Below are 19,255 nucleotides of genomic sequence, written 5' to 3'. Positions count from 1 at the left end.
GAGGAATCCTATTCTGGATCAAGGCCCACTTGAAAATCGTTTTATTTTAATGATCAATCGATTGTGCTTGGATCAGAGGAACAACATAGTTTAATTTTGTTTTTATGTAATGTAAATGTAAATGTAATTTAAATGTAATGTAAATGTAATGTTATATTATCATACAAATTCTTAGTGATTTGCCAATTATTTGGGGGCCCACTTGCAATATCCTCACGGTCCACTAGTGGGCCCCTGCCCACAGGTTGAGAACCACTTCTCTAGTGCACTCCAATACAAGATAATAGAATAGAAAATAGAATAGAAATGAAAAAAGCCATGCCTTCACCCCACATCCTGAACTCTATCTGGATCTAATTTGTTGCAGATTAAATACTGGACTATTTTCTTATTTATTAATTGTACCTATATTTGTTTTGCTTTTAGATGAATCACATCACAACAACTTAAAGGACAATTCTGTGCTCTACTGTATCTGGAGCTAGTACTTTCTTACTATTTTCTTACTTGTTAAGTTTACCTATATTTCTCATAGTTTTTGGTCAAATTTGGGTCAATGTGGTCCCATGCAAGTTCGCTCCCTTGTCTGAATGTTTGTCTGTTTCCTGTCTGTTTTTATGGTGCCCAAAATTTTAATGCCCTTGTGGACTAATAAAGTTGTATTGTATTGTATTTTTAACCTAGAAAAGGTTCCCACCAAAGGGAGAGGCCACTCTTCTAAAAAGAGTTGTGAGCCTCATGAGGAAAATGAAAAATCGAATGATTTTGAGGGAAGACAGTGGAGTCAGTAAGATGCATAGACAGAGTCTATAGAGTGAGAGTCAAATTAATATTGGAGAATAACGATGATGGTAATTGCATTTTCATAGTCAAAAGAAGAAAGGGACCATTCTATAATATGCCTTTCACGAGGTTGGAAACTACTCGTCTGCTGCAGGTTAAGATGAATAAAGCTAATTATGTTCCTATATGTTCAAGTGAAGAAAAACGAATGTGCGCGTTTGTCTTTTGACAACTGTGGGTGCACGTGACAGCCTCGTGTGTTCCCTTTCATGTGTAAATTAGTCTTGTGTGTTGAGGCGGAAACGTCACCATCTCTCTGCACTCCCCGCCTTTCATCCTGTCTGCCAGTCCTCCATCTTCCTAATTAATACATTACATTTTTTCTCATGCCTGTAAAACTTTTTGTTCCATCTCCAAAACGAACGTAAAGCCACTTTCAGTTCTTTCCAAAAAAGTAATAATAATACAAAATAGTGGACTAATAGTGGACAGTGATTAACTAGGACTGGTGCTCATTATTCACTTAAACCTGACAGGCTGCTTATTAATTGAACAGGAACCACGGCAGTTTCTTCCATTCTTTAGACAGGACCACAGCATTTACAACACAGTATGTGCCATTACTGCACAAAGTATTCAGTATTCATGTGTGAACTATATAATCATTTTGAGGCACATTAGGCCTCAGAGAAGTCATGTCTTCATTATCTTCTCATCTGTCTACATTTTTTCTGACTTCCAGATCAAAACAGAATAGACAGTGTGTGGGAGAATGGGGTTTTCCTAATTACCGTGAAGTTGTGCAAATCGCAGTACAGAGGAAAAGAAACCCGCCAGCAAGAACGACGACAGTCCTGAACCAGACCAATCAACGTAACTAATTAAACTCTACAGTACAGACGTTGTTGACCGGGGTCCCCCATATGGGGTCTATACTTGGTATGCTCCTTTTTTCCCCTCTACACCAATCTATTTGCTGAAAATAGCAGATCTAAAAGCTCACAATGTCGCGAGCATGTAGATCACGACACAATTTTCACGAAATGTTCACCTGCTTTCGCCTATAATGACATGCCCTGAATAGGCACCATAGAGTTCATGTGCTTAAAGCAGATCTTAAAGTTGAGATCCTTGTCTCAGTGTCTCTGAAGACAGATACTGCCGCACTTCTGACGTCTGAAATGAAAAAGGCGCTTGCCGATGTTATCAGGGCGGAGCAGGCTGTGAGATATGCCCTTGTCGACAACGCTGCATACACAGAGCTGAGGGTAATGAAATCAATGGAATACCACACGGTACACAGCTTTGTATGTCTCAGACAACGTGGCTTCGCGACACACTGATTGGACATGGAAGGGAGAATGAGAATTATAATCTCGAATATAATAACACTCTGTGCACGTCCTCCTCAGTTGTTTGTGAGTTGATGAAAACATACGTGGGAGGACATTATATCGTATTGATGTAATACATGCTCACTCCCTCCATCACTTGATTCATTAAACCCAGTGAACTCTAGCATCCCTATTGTGGGCACATCATAATAGGCAAACATAGGTGTTTAAGGCTGAAAGTCTTAAAGGAATATGGAACTGGAATTCTTGCCCATCTACTTTGTCAAAAGACTACAAATCAGTCCATGCTTGAAATAAATGATGAATCTGGCAGGATCAGTCTGAGATTAACCACATGAATCCTCGCGTCCCTTTTCTGGGTATGTCATAATAGGCAAACATTTGGCAAAAATCCCAACGCAACACGTTGTGAGCTTGTAGATTGGCTATTTTCCGCAAAGAGATTTGGTGTAGAATGAAAGAAGAACATGTCGCAGCAGCTAAATGCAAAAATGTGAACTCTCTGGCCCAAATGGATATCCATGTATTTTCAAAGAAATGTGTAGATCATCTTTTTTGCTGGCTCCCTTATCTCAAAAAGATGATTATAAGGAGCCTATAGAATGTGGCCCACTCCATCTAACATTCTCTCTTGATGCTGAAAAAAACGTTTGATTGGGTGAGTGGGATTATCTTTTTATTGCATGTGGTTCAAAATGAATATCTTAATGATTAAACCTGCTTTGGGACTACTCTTCTCCATCTGTTCATGTCGTTCATGTTACGTAAGCCCTTCACTATTTTCACATAAAGTTCATGGACGCTTGACAAATGATGTGCCATGCATTTACCTGCTGGAGAAAGGCAACAAACTTGCACATGAAGTCCCCAAAGATCCACCCAGGGAGAGGGTAGAGGGTTGCAGTGAATGGAACACAGCACACCAAGAAGATGATGTCAGTGGCGGCCAGGTTCGCTGCACAAAGAGAAGAAAACATCCCGTCCGTTAGTTAGTCCCGCAGTTCCCAACCTTTTTCCGGATCAGGGCCCACTTATCTTGACAGTGTTCACGGCCCACCCATCTGATCAGTTAACACGGCAGCCGAACTGGTCAGATGAGTGGGCCACGTGCATTTTCAGAGCATGTATATTTCAATCAATCGACTGTGTTGCAAGCTTGGACCAATGGAACTAAGCTACTTTAAGTCCTTTATCAGTATCACAATGAAAACTCATTTTTCACAGTTAAAACAAAAAACAGCATTTATTTCTACATTCTGCATATTGATGTTATATTATCATTCAAATGTTAAAATTGTCGTGTCAATTATTTGGGGGCCCACTTGCAATATCCTCACGGCCCACCAGTGGCCCCCGGCCCACACGTTGGGAAACACTGCAGTACTCTAGTGCAGTGTTTATCAACCCTGGCAAACGTCCCAATTTTGGGCCGGGGCTACTGCTGAGGTGTGCCGCGCCGTTTGAAGAAGGTTTGAAAAAATATATGTATTTTTTTACAATAATAATAATCAGGCATAGAAACAGCCCCGAGGTGAAAAGGGTGACAACATGCTGTTTTTTTTCGGGTCAGGTGTCACACTATTGCCCTATTTGGATTCAAAACGGCTAGTGGAAGCTGAAAAGCTACAAGTTTGCATCTCTGAATAATGCAAAAACAGAAATATTTGTTTGCATTTGCTTTTTTTCTCCGCCATATATTTTCATAATAAAAAAGTGCGTATCGTATCGTATCGAAATCGTATCGAAGTTGTGTGCCCAATATCGTATCGTATCGTTTCATGAAATGAAAAAACACCCCTAGTGTGTGTGTATATATATATACCGTATATATATATATATAATTATATATATATATATATATACACCGTATATCTAGGTGTGCCCTGGGATCTTTTGGCTATGCCAGGTGTGCCTTGGCACAAAAAAGGTTGATAAACACTGCTCTAGTGCAGTGGTTTCCAAAATGTTTTGTGCCCAAGGCACGCCAATGGGCAAGACACAATGTCCTGGGCTGGCACACCTGTAATTATAGCTCAATTTGTCCAGAATGGAGGACATGGAGTTGAGTCAGGCATCCTGTCATTCTTTTGTTGAAACAGATGGTAGTTGCTGTCCATGTGTCAGTAAACTAATTAGGAGATGACAACTTGTCATCTGCTAATTGTTCTTTCTTTCAACCTGTGTCCCTCTTTTTGGCATATGATAATTTGGCTGAATCATGGAAAGTTTTGAATATTTGGCAGTCCCGTTTTCATTTTTCACAAGATATTCAGTGTAAACGTTAGTTCATGTAGACACGGAAGGCAGAATGTTATATACTTCATTCATACTCCCCGTACCCCCCCATTCGCTAACAAGCTTATTCAGTTGTACTCCTTTAAGGCATACGTTCAACCCCTTGTCATTCTCATTTGCTACTAGCTAACTTACTCACGCCCTCATACCCACAGTGCATCTCAGGCGGTTCATTTAAGCAGCCTCTGTTCTCTGTTCATTCTATGTGCGTGGCTGTCAGTGCCGGTTGTACAGCTGTAGGTTTTCAAACAGCTGTAGGTTTTCACATTTTCAAATCCCTTGGTTGCTGAACCAATGCATTTTGCTAGCTGCTGCGAGCTGTCATCTGCTGCTTATCTACGCTTTGTGTGCTGCTCTATGTTATTTTGGTGCTATATGAGATGATTTTGCTCATGATGCTGACTTTTACCACTGCTACAGCAGCCAATGCTTCTTCTATTATTGCTGCTAACACTACTGTGCTCATAGCTTAAGCTAACATAGCATGCTTGCTGCCATGTAGAAGTTTGGAATTGTTGTAGCTCAAAGCTAATACAGCATGCTTGCTGCCCATGTACAGTAGAAGCTTGGTTGTAGGCTACTCTCTTTTACCATGTGGAAAGTTGGAATTGTTTGTAGCTTAAAGCTAACATAGCATGCTGCTGCATGTAGAATCTTTGTTTGTTATACAGCACTGCACAGTTAACATAGCATGCTTGCTTCCCATGTGGAAAAATCGAATTGTTTGTAGCTTAACGCTAACATAGCATGCTTGTTGCCATGTAAAAGCTTTGATTGTTTGTTCAACACTGCACAGTTAACACAGCAGGCTTGCTTCCCATGTAGGCTACTCCCCTTTACCTCATCAGGTAATGAAACTTGGCTATTTTAGATTATTATTATTATTATTATTTTTATTGTTTGGTTAAGGTATAGAAGTAATGGAGCTATTTTGGGCCAAATCTTTTTCCAAAATAAGTACTGCTTCTAAGTTCTAATGCTGTTCTGCTGAGGCACTCTTGACTCTGGGAATACCCACAATGGTGCAGTGCCATCTAGTTGGCTCTGAAGCTTCAAGCAGAGCTTCCAACAGTTGTATTGCTACTGCTTGCTCAAATGCTTTTATAATATGTTTATACTTATCAAGGCTGTCGTAGACAATCTGTTGCAACGGGGCATAATATAAGACAAGAAGTCAAATTCAGACATGTACTCAAGCCAGGATAGGAAAACACAGCATGTGTATCAAATCAGTGTTGCCATGTCTGCTTATTATAAGCGACTTTGGGATTGTGTTCTGTAAGTCACAGCAAATATGATTACTAAACAGTGTTCATGTGAAGGAACCCCAGATTCATATGTAATCATGGTGAAAAAAAATAATAAAAATGTTTAATATTCTAAACATTTGTTTTGCGACTTGTTTTTATAGACTTGGCCGCTTGTTTCTCTTACAATCTGGCAACACGGCGTGGTGGTGTCACGTGACTACTCCTTGGGAGTAATCAGGAAGTCTCATACAATACAGCAATGCATCTTGGGTACTGTAGTCTATGCAACTGACAGTCATATCATGGGGATCAGTTCAATGCTACCTTGTGAGAATAAGGTGAAAGGGCAAGGGTGTTTTCTTTCTTAACTGGTCATGTGCAGGCATTATGGCAGTGTAACTGTCATGTTAAATAGGTACACAACTATCATGGGATATTCAAGTTAATTTAATCCACTCAGTGAAGCTGTTATTTCTGCATTCCTGTTCTATTCACTTAATTAACGCTCAAGTTCAGGTAACTATAATGTGGGTGGATTAGTTTGCAGATGCTTAAATAGATAATTACTTCATGGTGGATTTGAAGTCTTGTGAAATGGGGCGATTGCTTCAATTGTAGTGGGATGTCCTCCAGGGGGTGCCATTTAGAGGGCAAACAAAGGTTAATCTGATTCTCAGATGCAGGTGGATTCATTAGTGCACTGAAGCTAATTTGCACGTTACTTCACTTTTAGCTAACCATGTCATTGTAAAGGGATATTCATTGCTTGAATTCACACTGCTTCTCTTTTTCGTTTCATGATTGACTGCTATTATGGTGATCCAAGGCTTTTGATGGCATGACCTTCTTTCCATCACGGATGCCGGGAAGGTTCAGGTTGGGTTGCTGTTAGTTCTAAAGTGCAAGCTACTGATTCTACTAAAAAAAAAAAAAAGCTATTGTTAGCTGTCTGTCTATTTGTCTACCTCCACACTTATTGAGGACAGAACAGGCTCTAATTGATTCATTAGGTATAATTGGTTGTGTTTTATATTAATGAAGCATTGATGCTATTTTAAAGTCCAAGGTTCATCAGATAATGTAAGGTCATTGTAAATTAAAAGGATTGTGGAAGTATTTGTAAGATTGGTTGATGGTATGGCACATACTTTCACCCGGCTGTATTCCACCATGATACCATTCATAGTAGTAGTATTATATTTTTGTATTGTTGTGGTCTCTTGGAGTACATTAGGGCCAAAAGATCTAAATGGGGTTAAAATAAAAGGCTTATCTGTTAATACTGCCTAGCTGCTCAAGTTAAAGGTAGCTATAATAGGTTGAATCATTCGGTTCAAATAAAATAATATGGATAGTTTGCTGAGGCTTAGCTTGATTATGCTCTGGTTGCCACCAAGTTTCAATTCGAGCTGTATTCAAGGTCATTGTTCTTAAATTGTGATAGTTATTTGGGCTGTTGTATATCATTATGTAGCATTGACACTGTACTGCTATTCAAGTCAAAAGCTTACACCGTACTGCTATTCAAGTCAAAAGCTTAACAGGTAATGTGAGGTAAGGATTGTAGTATATGTAAGAAGGGTTAATGGAAGTAGTTTGGAAGGAGAGCAGATAATGGTAGCTATTTCTATTCATTGTGGATTGAAGCTTGTGAATGGGGTTGATTGTTTAACTGTAATTATCTCTAGGGGGTAACTTGCATGTTACCTTCACTTTTAGCTTAAACATGTCTTTGTAAAGGGATATTCATTCATTGCTTAAACTCATTCTGCTTCTGTTTTATGTTTCTTGAGCAACTGCCCATTATGGTGATCCAATTCTGACGATGGCATGAACTTCTGTCCATCATGGATGCTGGGAAGGTTCAGGTTGTGGGTTGCTGCCGGTCTTCATAACTACTGCAGCGATATGGTCATTGCCGAGCAGTTCTCAAGATCACCTTGGTGGTATAACTGGAGCTACTTCTGCTGAAGTCATGAGAGGCAGGTCATCATTAATCAAATCTAAATTTATTCTGGTTCAAGCTTACTGAAAGCCATGTCGGTTGCTCACTGCTTGATCTGTGTAACCCACTCACACTGATGTTCTAAAGGAAACGGCGTCCATAAAATCCAGGCGTATGTCAAATGGTATGGATCGTTTAATGATCTCGGACATTTAAGTATTCTGGGATGGTTGCTTTATATTGAACTTATTACATGGGCGTTTAAATCGCTCCATTCTATGTTGGGATTGTGATAGTGAAATTTTGTGAAAAGTTAATGCATGTTTTGACTCAAAAGTAGCTTTGGATCACTCGGCTCATGTGTTGATGAACGCAGCTAGCTGCGAGAAGTTATGTAATTACTAAGCGGAGGAAAGAATCTTAACTAATGTAGATATTATTTGGAAGCAGTATCTTATGGGTTTCTTAGATGTGGGGAATACATTTCTTGCACTGAAAGCTTTAACCCCTTGCATGACATTTCCATTCCGGTCTTCTCTTTCAGTCACATGTTTCAATTCCTCTTAAGCACTCTAAATCAGTTAATTATTCGTATGGAATATCAATTATTGTAAGAACTGATACCGCTTTATTCTAATGGAATATCAATTATTGTAAGAACTGATACCGCTTTTGTCCGTTCTCTTCTATGTCTCGCTACCTTCAACGGCGGTTAAATTCTGGGGGAGATGAACCTTGTTCGGATGTTGGGAGGGCCATGTCAAGGCTTGGTTCGCTGCCAGGAAGCAGGATGCCTTCAGATGTGGACTTGCCCCAAGTTGTCCACTCCTTTCGGATTGGTGCTGCAACTCAGCAGCATCTTTGGTTCCATCATTCACACTGAAAGCCATGGGTCGTTGGTCATCTGCTGCTTATGAACGTTATATCCGTTAAATACGGATGAAATTCTTTCAGCTCAAAAGCATGAGTGTAAATGTGTAATCAATTATGGAATTAAGTCAGGAGTTGCATAATTGATGTCTTATGGTTAAGTAATTGCTCCTGCCAGAGCGCAGGTTGGGGGTCAGGTAAAACACTATAGCATCGGTCGTGTTATGGTCTCACGTAGGCTATAGTGTGGTATTATGATGTTATGGTATCTTTAAAGTATAACTGGTAAAACACTATAGCATCGGTCGTGTTATGGTCTCACGTAGGCTATAGTGTGGTATTATGATGTTATGGTATCTTTAAAGTATAACTGGTAAAACACTATAGCATCGGTCGTGTCATGGTTTCACGTAGGCTATAGTGTGGTATTATGATGTTATGGTATCTTTAAAGTATAACTGGTAAAACACTATAGCATCGGTCGTGTCATGGTTTCACGTAGGCTATAGTGTGGTATTATGATGTTATGGTATCTTTAAAGTATAACTGGTAAAACACTATAGCATCGGTCGTGTCATGGTCTCACGTAGGCTATAGTGTGGTATTATGATGTATCTTTTAAAGTATAACTGGTCTTCATATGCTTCAGTGGTTTAGGTTGGTAGGCATGGTTAACCTAAGGTTTGGTCGTGTTTGGTCTCACGTTTACCTTAATGTGGTAGGCTTATAGATAGGTAAATTTATAAGCTTTGGTCGTGTTGGGTCTCACGTATGCTTAATGGTGGTTTAGATGGTAGGTTCAGATGGGTAATTCACTATAGTGTATTCCTTCTATATCAGGTCACCGTCCGGGCGAGCGGGACTTGCCTAAAGGGTTAGCATTGCTGCCATCATATAGAAGGAATTAGACATTGCTGTCTATACACATAGTTATTCATAAGTCCATAGTTTATTTCCTTTAACATCAGAACACAGTGGTGTTTTGCCAAATGTGCATCTAATAGTCGCTGCTGGCGCAGGATGTCGGCTTTAGATGTGAAGGGCATCTTCGGTATGCATTTAAAGGAAATGTGTCAACGCTGACACTCACATAGTTAATTCATGTAGCATATTTCATTTATATCAAATGGATTTAAATGGAATTGCGTCAATTTGATGCTTTTACTGATAAACATTCTCATATAAGGTAAGGTGTGGCTCTGTATTTGCTCACTGCAAGTGAGCGCGTGTTGGGGGTTGTGATGGAATGATCTGTGACATGTTTGCACAGGAATCTGTAATATCACATGAGCAGAGTCACACCGCCAAACTTGGATGCAATATCATTGCACATATGGTAACAGCTATATGGTAATAAATGGTTAATGGTTCATTACGGTCTGGTTATTTCTGAGCTGAAGTGTCTAAATGAAATTCAGTGTAAACGTTAGTTCATGTAGACACGGAAGGCAGAATGTTATATACTTCATTCATACTCCCCGTACCCCCCCATTCGCTAACAAGCTTATTCAGTTGTACTCCTTTAAGGCATACGTTCAACCCCTTGTCATTCTCATTTGCTACTAGCTAACTTACTCACGCCCTCATACCCACAGTGCATCTCAGGCGGTTCATTTAAGCAGCCTCTGTTCATTCTATGTGCGTGGCTGTCAGTGCCGGTTGTACAGCTGTAGGTTTTCAAATTCCCTCCACCTCCCCGGCCTCCTCCCTGTGGCTTTTAGTTCATATTGTTATTGGTTGATTCTGTGTATTGTACTGTGGTTCTATAGGTTGATTTTGTGTTGTACTGTGGTTCTATGATTCTGTGTATTGTACTCTGTGGTTCTATGATTCTGTGTATTGTACTGCGTTTTTGGATTGTACTATGTTGTGGTTGTTTAATTATGCATTGAAGGTTCAATGTTATGTTAAACTGTGTTTATGTTTCATGCTCTCTGTCTCTCCATCTCTCTTTTCCCCCGACACGGTCGAGGCAGAAGGCCGCCACCCTAGAGCCTAGGGTCTGCCTGACGTTTTCTCCCAGTTAAGAGGGAGTTTTTTCGTTGCCACTGTCGCAAATTGCTTGCTCAGGGTGGGATTGTCGGGTCTCTTCTCTACACGTAAAGTGTTGAGACAACTTTGTGATTTGACACTTTAATTGAATTGAATTGAATGCTCTGCTCTGGGGGTTGTGATGGAATGATCTGTGACATGTTTGCACAGGAATCTGTAATATCACATGAGCAGAGTCACACCGCCAAACTTGGATGCAATATCATTGCACATATGGTAACAGCTATATGGTAATAAATGGTTAATGGTTCATTACGGTCTGGTTATTTCTGAGCTGAAGTGTCTAAATGAACGGTGGTTGTTGCAATGGCCTGCACTACAAAACGTAACCATATTTTGCGCTATGATGAAAGAAAAAAAACATAACATTTGACAATGTGTACGTTCCGTAGTGCAATTCCACTGTGTTGTTTGTTGTGACGAAGGAATGGCGGATCCGGCAAAGCCCTGAAATACCCGTATGTGTGTCTCAAAGAATTGAAGAATGTGCAGTAGGCCTACTAACAAAAATATGGTAATAGGCTATTTGATTTTGTCAATGTCACCCAGCCCTAAAAGCATAATTACTTTGGTGCAGTGGTTTCCTAAATGTTTTGTGCCCAAAGCACGCCAATGTGCAAGTCACAATGTCATGGCACACCTGCAATAGCTCAAAGAATTTAGGACATGCTGTTGAGTCAGGGAGGGTTTACTCCACATCCTGTCAGTCTTTTGTTGAAACAGATGCTTGGTGTTGTCCATGAGTCAGTAAACCATAATAGCGTTCCCAAATCCCTTTGAAAAGGTAGAGCTGCATGTTCAGAACCACCTGCACAAAACCATCTATTTGCATGCTCAGATAAACCGTAACACAACGTGATTTCAGTCTTTTTTACGCCACATAATCATGTTGGACAATGGGAATTGAATGAATAAATCTGTAAACATTTCTGGATGTTATTTTATGTCAGCGGTTTTTCTGATCAAATCCAAATGCAGATATGAGATGATGGGTCTTAAATAAACAGTATGCCTTCTGTTGTGTATGGACCATTAATCTGTGTAGCATTCAATGGAAATGGAAACCTGCAGGCTTTTTTAATGTCTGCAATGTGTGCACTGCATTAAAGGTCATTAAATACTAAAGTTCCTTTTGTGGTATTGAAGAATTTGCAGTACTAACAAAAAATATGCTAATAGGCTATTTGATTTTGTCAATATCACGGTCACCCAGCCCTAAAAGCATAATTATGCCTCCTTCTAAATGTCATGTTGAAAAGGATGAAATGCATAAGCAACTATTCTGCACACCACAACTCAAACTATGAATAGGCTTTAATCACTTTTGGAATCTCAAAGGCCACATTACAAACTATTGCATGCACATACAGATGCATGCACATGTATGCGCGTGCACACACACACACACACACACACACACACACACACACACACACACACACACACACACACACACACTACACCGTGATCCGAATCCAGGGTGTAACACATAAAATAGACTATACTAATAGATTTTCAGCTCTTTTAAAGAGATTTCACTTTCCTTCACAATCACACGCTCTATAATGTAAAGCAGTAGTTCTCAAAGTCTGTTTCAGGGACCCTCGGGATCTCTGGAGGGGGTTCGATCTTTTTCTATTATGTTTTTCTTTGTTTTCTCACATATTCTGATTCAAATAGATCAAAAGAGAATGATGTGCAAATCCCATAGTTGCTGGTCTAGGAAAGGATAACCCCAGCATCCATATTCTGGGGAAAACATTCACAGAAAATAACAGATCTACAAGCTTATACGGCTGATGTAGATTGCAGCTAATGTAGATTGCAGCAAATGTAGATTGCAGCTAATGTAGATTGAAAACAGCTAATATAGAGTGGAAACAGCTAATATAGAGTGGAAACAGCTAATGTAGATTGAAAACAGCTAACATAGAGTGGAAACAGCTAATGTGGACTGGAAACAGATAATGTGTGGAAACAGAAAAGTCACTAGCATAGAGCCCTGATATGAGGGACTCCGGACAACCAAGTATAGGGTTAAAGTGGCATAAAAATGAAAAAAAAAAAAGTGGCTTAGCAATACATCTTAGCTCTGAAAAGTATTTTTACTGGCAAAATACAGGTATACAACAATGTTTCGGCCCAACAATTTGGCCTTCCTCTGATGTAAAGCAGTGGTTCTCAACCTTTTTGGCTGGGGACACCCCAAAAAGACCCCCCTCCTTCACGACTCACCAATCTAACAACATAGACGCACTGAACAAATTTAGTAATGCTTGTGCGTGTGCGCACTCTGAACAAACATGTGTGCACACATACAGACTGAGATTGCTATACTAAATAAAATAGCTATATTAGTTCATCGTTAGGCTCGTTATGTCTTTAATAATAGGTACATTTTCTAAAACCGGGGTTTGATAAGAGGAGTAATATTACACTCGAGTCGAACCGTGCATCCGAGAGGAACATATATGCACCTCCTTTCTTCACACAGTAGCCTGGCCCTGCAGTTCTGCCTCTCAGGTAAAAAAAACCTCAGACGTTAAGCTTTCGTGTGTCAGAACCTCAGACTCATTGGGGCTGATCGATTTATTCCCCCCCCCCCCCCCCCCCCGCTTTGCTGTGCCTCAACTTGCCCACTTTTTTTGAGTTTCTCACTTGCAGGTCGAGGTTGAAAATACTTGTGAGGTGTTAGGTGTGTGATATTTTATATGGATCTTAGTGTCTTACTAACAGCAAGATGCATCCACCACACCGTTCCATCCACCGTCCACAGGCTGTTGAGTGCCACGTTTCATGTATTGCGACAGTTTCCTTACATAGATTAACTTTATGCAGTTTTTTTCCATAAACTTTCATGGCGCAAAGGGAGGAGTAAATACTGTAGGGAGCGCAGAGCCAGCAGTGTGAACGGTCCGTCTCATTGTGGCCAGTGCCACACGCGTGCACGCACACACACACACTTCCTCGCTCTCTCTCTTCCTCCAAAGAAATGGTACCTGTATTATGTGACTTATATGATATGTTTTTACTGAATTATTAACAAAGAAAACACATTTATGTAGTTTATTTTATTCAGATTTTCATTTCTTTGAGCACATTCAGGAAAGCATATGGTTGGTGACGCCTCCAAATGATTTGGCGTCACCTCGGGGGGGGTCGCGACCCCCAGGTTGAGAACGGCAGGTTACATCTGATGTAACCCTGGTTCTCTGAGTGGAGAGACTGGCTCTCCACTACATATTATTCAATATGTACGGGAACTGACCCCCAGAGTATCCACGAGCACTGCCCCTGGGGGTCAGTTCCCGTACATATTGAATAATATGTAGTGGAGAGCCAGTCTCGACCACGAAAGAGAACGGCAGGTTACATCCGATGTAACCCTGGTTCTCTGAGTGGAGAGACTGGCTCTCCACTACATATTATTCAATATGTACGGGAACTGACCCCCAGGGGCAGTGCTCGTGGATACTCTGGGGGTCAGTTCCCGTACATATTGAATAATATGTAGTGGAGAGCCAGTCTCGACCACGAAAGAGAACCACTGATGTAAAGGATACAATGTTTAGATGCTCCACTCTCTGCTCCTCTGTTTCTCTGGGTTTGATTCCTGGTGGTGCTACAGCACACACTGTGCATGTGCACAGTATCACGTCTCATTCTTCAACAAGGCATTCATCACGTCTGTGAATACTGTTGCGGTTTAAGAATGCATCACCAGATAGACCGGCCATGTTGTGCACGGTAGCGCTGATGTATCTACTGTCGTTTTCAACCCTTTTCATATCAAGGTCCATTATTTATTTGGCATTTTGAGCCACGGACCACCATTTGATGAGATTTAGCCTCTAAGACCGCATATTTTGTTGTCGTTTTTGGCCACAATTCAGACATAGGAGAGATAACAGGCAAACGCTGATCAAAATATTAATTCTTTAATTAAGTAATGCAGATGTTTAACAATAATTTAACTCTTGAGAGTGTAAAATGAAACCCTTACAGAGTTAAAAGATCTGTAAGGGTCCATTTGGTTACCAATTCTCCATCATTTAGCCGGGGAGCCACCTGGAACCCCCTCGAGGACCACTGGTTGAGAACCACTGATCTACACAACTGGAGAGAAGGGAACGAAAGAAACGACAACGACAATACGACAACGACAAATACAACGAATTCTACCTCATACCACACGATGAGGTCATGCCCTCTCCGGGAGTAAACGTGGCTTCGCCACCAAGCTATATGTTGGATAACACAGGACAGTAATAACCAGCTTGGAGGAAAATGAACAAATGAATGAAAAACCTTTGCTATTTGCTTTGCAATATTACGTGACTCCTGGACAAATTGATTCAGGGATTTCCTCCCCCACACTTTCTTCCTATCAGCTTCCCTTTCTGTCAGTCTCAATGGATTGGGAAATGGAACCCCTAATTGCGCCCGATGAGCAGGTTTGTGCCTTTCATGGTTTCCTCTGCCCTTGAATGTGAATGTGTGTGTGTGAATGGGTGAATGTAATGCACATTGTAAAGTGCTTGGTTGAAGGTGCTGAGAGCAGAGAGAAACCCTGAATAAAAGAATTCTACTCTGGCGTGGCGTGTACACATGATGATACAATAGATCTTCAACCTTGAGAAACGTCACCCAGCAAAATCTTACCAATCAGTCCAACTCTCTGGCAACCTTTCACTCACAATGTACTGCAAGAAACAAGGTTATTATAGTTATCATAGTTATCTAACAAAATAACTCATAATAAACATAAAAAGTTAGTTGACTAGCTGATACTGTATTGTGTGATTACAAAACCAACTAAAATAATAGAAAACAATGTTCTTAGTTTTGATAAACATGAAGTCCAAACAAAATTAAAAAAAAAATTAATAATAACTAAATAACTAAATAATAACCTTGACAATACCGCATAGCATTCATCACAGTCCTAATATAGCTTGCGGGACATTAACATTTGTTTAGACTTAATATAGCTTGGAGGACATTGGCATTTGTTTAGAATTAATAAAGCTTGGGGGACAGTGACATTTCTTGGGTTTAACACATAATCACGCAATATTCTTACCCAACATCTGGATCAGTGGATAAGCGGCTGATCTAATCAGATGCTTTACCGTTGCTATTTTTACATCCAGAACAATATATTGAAAGAGCGGGCAGCTGGTGAGATGAGCAGTGTAATCCAATGTTGTTGAATATTAAACGGCCCAGTATACTGGCCATGGCATATTACATACATCATCACATCAACATGCATGTCACATACTGTACACAGGCGCAGATGGAAGTGAGCATGCACGTGCACATGCATACACACACACGAACGCACACACACACACACACACACACACACACACACACACACACACACACACACACACACACACACACACACACACACACACACACACACACACAAACCCACAGACACGCAGACACAACCACACACACGCACGCATGCACGCACGCACGCACGCATGCACGCACGCACGCACGCACGCACGCACGCATGCACGCACGCACGCACGCACGCACGCACGCACGCACGCACGCACGCACGCACGCACGCACGCACGCACGCACGTACGTACGCCAGTGGTGGAAAGTAACTAAGTACATTTACTTAAGTACTGTACTTAAGTACAATTTTGAGGTATTTGTACTTTACTTGAGTATTTCCAATTTCCAATACTTTTACTTCTACTCCACTACATCTCAGAGGCAACTATTGTACTTTTACTCCACTACAATTATTTGAAAACTTTAGCTACTAGTTACTTTTCAGATATACATTTTTATATTATAAAACATACATTAACCACTTTAGCCTTATTTTATATCTAGGCTATTTGAAAATAGCCGATCTACAAGCTCACAACGCGTCGCGAGCTTGTAGATCTGCTATTTTCAAATATTCTAGTACTTTTACTTTTGGTACTTTAAGTACATTTTGATGCCAATACCTTTGCACTTTTACTCAAGTAAATTTTGAATTCCGGACTTTTACTTGTAACGGAGTACTTCTACATTGCAGTATTGGTACTTTTACTCAAGTAAAGCAATTGAGTACTTTTTCCACCACTGACGTACGCACGCACACACACATGCACACACTCACGTACACATACGCTCCCTCCACTTCCACCCTGTCTTTTCAGTTAATCCATCACCTTTACATTGGGATTGTGTTATTGTCAACAGCTCGCCAGATGTGATTTAGATTGACAGACCAAATCAATCACTTTAAAGCCTTCTGTGCTACTCATCAAGAAACGTTAAGGCGTGATTGATTTATTGAATTGATATTTTGACCAGTTCATTAGGGATGCATACAAGTGCTTCACCTCATAAGAACTACACTACAGCTGCATAGGCTACTGTGACTGACATCATCATTGTTATGACATTTTGTGCAATTGCTCAATGTTTAATATCTCTTTGATTTTGACAACAAAGTACACACATTTTGTTAATTAAATTGTTTGTAGAAATGTTTGAAAATGTGTTTGTTGATTTTTCTTTTCTTAATTGCCTAATGTGAATAAATGGGTATAGCATTCCTTAACCTTCTCAAGTTCAACGGTAAAATCCTCTGAATTGGACCCTTAAAAAATCTCTGAGTTACATGAACACCGAGGATTGTCACGTGTGCAACATTCATACAGGTTTGCCACACTGTTGTGTGCAGGTCCACATCTGGACATGGGTTACACGCAGATCTGCAATTTTTGGCGAAGAGATTTGGTGCAGAGGGAAACCCGGCGCCGGTGGTGGCAAAATATAGATTCCTGGGGGACCCCGGTCAAATATTATTACTGTTGGGAAGAAACCTTGTATCTCCAAATTTCAACTTTTTATGTATTTTTTTTGTTGTTTTTTTGTAAATGAATGAATGCCCTACTTAATACTACAATGTCACACAAAGGTAACACAAATTGCCGATCTACAAGCTCACAATGTGTCGCATCTGCTCTACAAAAAATATCTCGCTTTCCTGAGCCAATTATTTGATGACCAACGGAGACTCAATTGAGTCTCCTATTGAGCAGCCACCCGGTCATCGAATTATTGGCTCAGGAATGTAAAAAAATAAAAATAATCGCCATGCATTCGGGGTGTGTAATCGATAGAAAATAAGAAATGTTTTGGGTCAACTACTCCTTTAAGTCTGTCTATGGGTCTTATAAATATTGAACAAATGAAAGGTATTGACAAAAACTTGGATCCAAGTTGGATCCATTGGAACAGCAACAGTAAAGTAACAGTAAAGTTACAATCTTGGACATACAAGGTTTCCACGCAACGGCGACGATATACAGCAGGCTTTACTGCGATTCGATCCTCCTCACCTATGTAGAAGTTAGTGGCCGTCCTCATCTGCCTGTGTTTGGAGATGACGTAGATGACCAGCGAGTTGCCCACCAGTCCCACCAGCATGATGAGGGAGAAGAAGAGAGGCACCAGCCAGGCGTCCGTGAGGAAGGGGTGACCTTCCCTCTCCTCCTCCTCCTTGGCGTCCCCGCCGTCCCGGGAGGAGTTCAGGTCGGAGGCGTTGAGCCAGAGGCGCTCCGTGGTGGCGTTCCAGGTCTCCTCTGATGAGGAGAACATGGTGGGAGATGACGGACCGTCAGGCGAGAGGGAGAAAGAGGAGAGGATGACTGGAGAAGAAAGCACGTGCACGCAGCGGCAAGTTGTGCAGAGAGTAGTTGAACAGGAGTGGATGATGCTGGGAGTGAGAAACAGAGAGAGAGACGGTGAGGGAGAGAGGGGGAGAGAGAAAGAGAGAGATAGAGAGAGACAGTGAGAAAGAGAGAGGACCAAACGCTCAGGAGAAGAATACAGAAAAGAGAAGACAGGGGGGTGGGGGGGGGGGGAGTGAGAGAGAGAGAGAGAGAGAGAGAGAGAGAGAGAGAGAGAGAGAGAGAGAGAGAGAGAGAGAAGGCAGGCTGGAGAGTGGTGGAGGGATCGGACAACAGGACAGGGAGACACGCACGCCTCAGTAGACGAGAAAGTGTGGAGGGCAGGCAACAAGTGAATGGCAAACGGTATGCAAGACAAATGATGCTGGAGGTTGATGGAGTGTGGTGGTGGTGTGAGGGAGGGGGCAGGGGGCGGGGGGCGGTCAAAGGTGTCCGAGAGAGAGAGAAGGAGGGGAACAAAGCTTTTGATGGACTCCTCTGCTCTTGTATTCAAAGCGACACAGAGAGTCCTGCTGACTGCAAATCCACAGCTTTGATCAGCGGCAGCAAAAGGATGAGCAGAGCAACAGAGAAAATTCAGATCAATGGAGGCAACGTGTGAGAGTCAAGTACTGGTGGGGGTCCCTGCATCCTCTCACATCCATCACTTCAGGTGACAGGCGAAAGCGGCTGTCTGTGAAGCGTTCAGTTTTTTTCCAAGTGGATGGACAAGCCTCACCTGCCAGCCAGCCACCCGTAGAGGTAGAGTGTGGGCTGTGTTGAAGTGTTCACAGCGCTCTGGCACTTGGCAGTCCAATCCAGACCAGAATGATCCTTTTAGCCAGAATGATCCTTTTATATTTGCAGCATCTGTTTCTCTTCTTTTCTGACAGATGAATATCTCCTGCTTCTGTTTTCCAGGTCTAGATTCCGGACAGATTTCTGTTTTTTTTTTAACCTTTTACCTTTAAATTGGTCCCCTGCGATTGAATCTACGCTCCTCGCTTT

General features: G+C 41.3%; 1 protein-coding gene across 1 annotated transcript in view; it reads right to left on the bottom strand.

Moving 5' to 3' along the window:
- The window catches only part of kiss1ra (KISS1 receptor a), a gene marked incomplete at both ends in the record, with an annotated part of 43,987 nt that overhangs the window by 7,637 nt on the left and 17,095 nt on the right, over window positions 1-19,255 (bottom strand). The window contains 2 exons of the mRNA XM_080439865.1: window positions 2,969-3,093; window positions 17,918-18,294. Of these exons, the coding sequence (XP_080295991.1) occupies window positions 2,969-3,093; window positions 17,918-18,294 (502 nt within the window). The remainder of the gene's footprint in view (window positions 1-2,968; window positions 3,094-17,917; window positions 18,295-19,255) is intronic.

Source organism: Gymnoscopelus braueri (assembly GCF_963280865.1).
Source record: "Gymnoscopelus braueri genome assembly, chromosome: 10".
NCBI lineage: Eukaryota > Metazoa > Chordata > Actinopteri > Myctophiformes > Myctophidae > Gymnoscopelus > Gymnoscopelus braueri.
The sequence above is the reverse complement of the archived record's forward strand: the minus strand, read 5'-3'. Positions and strand labels throughout refer to the sequence as shown.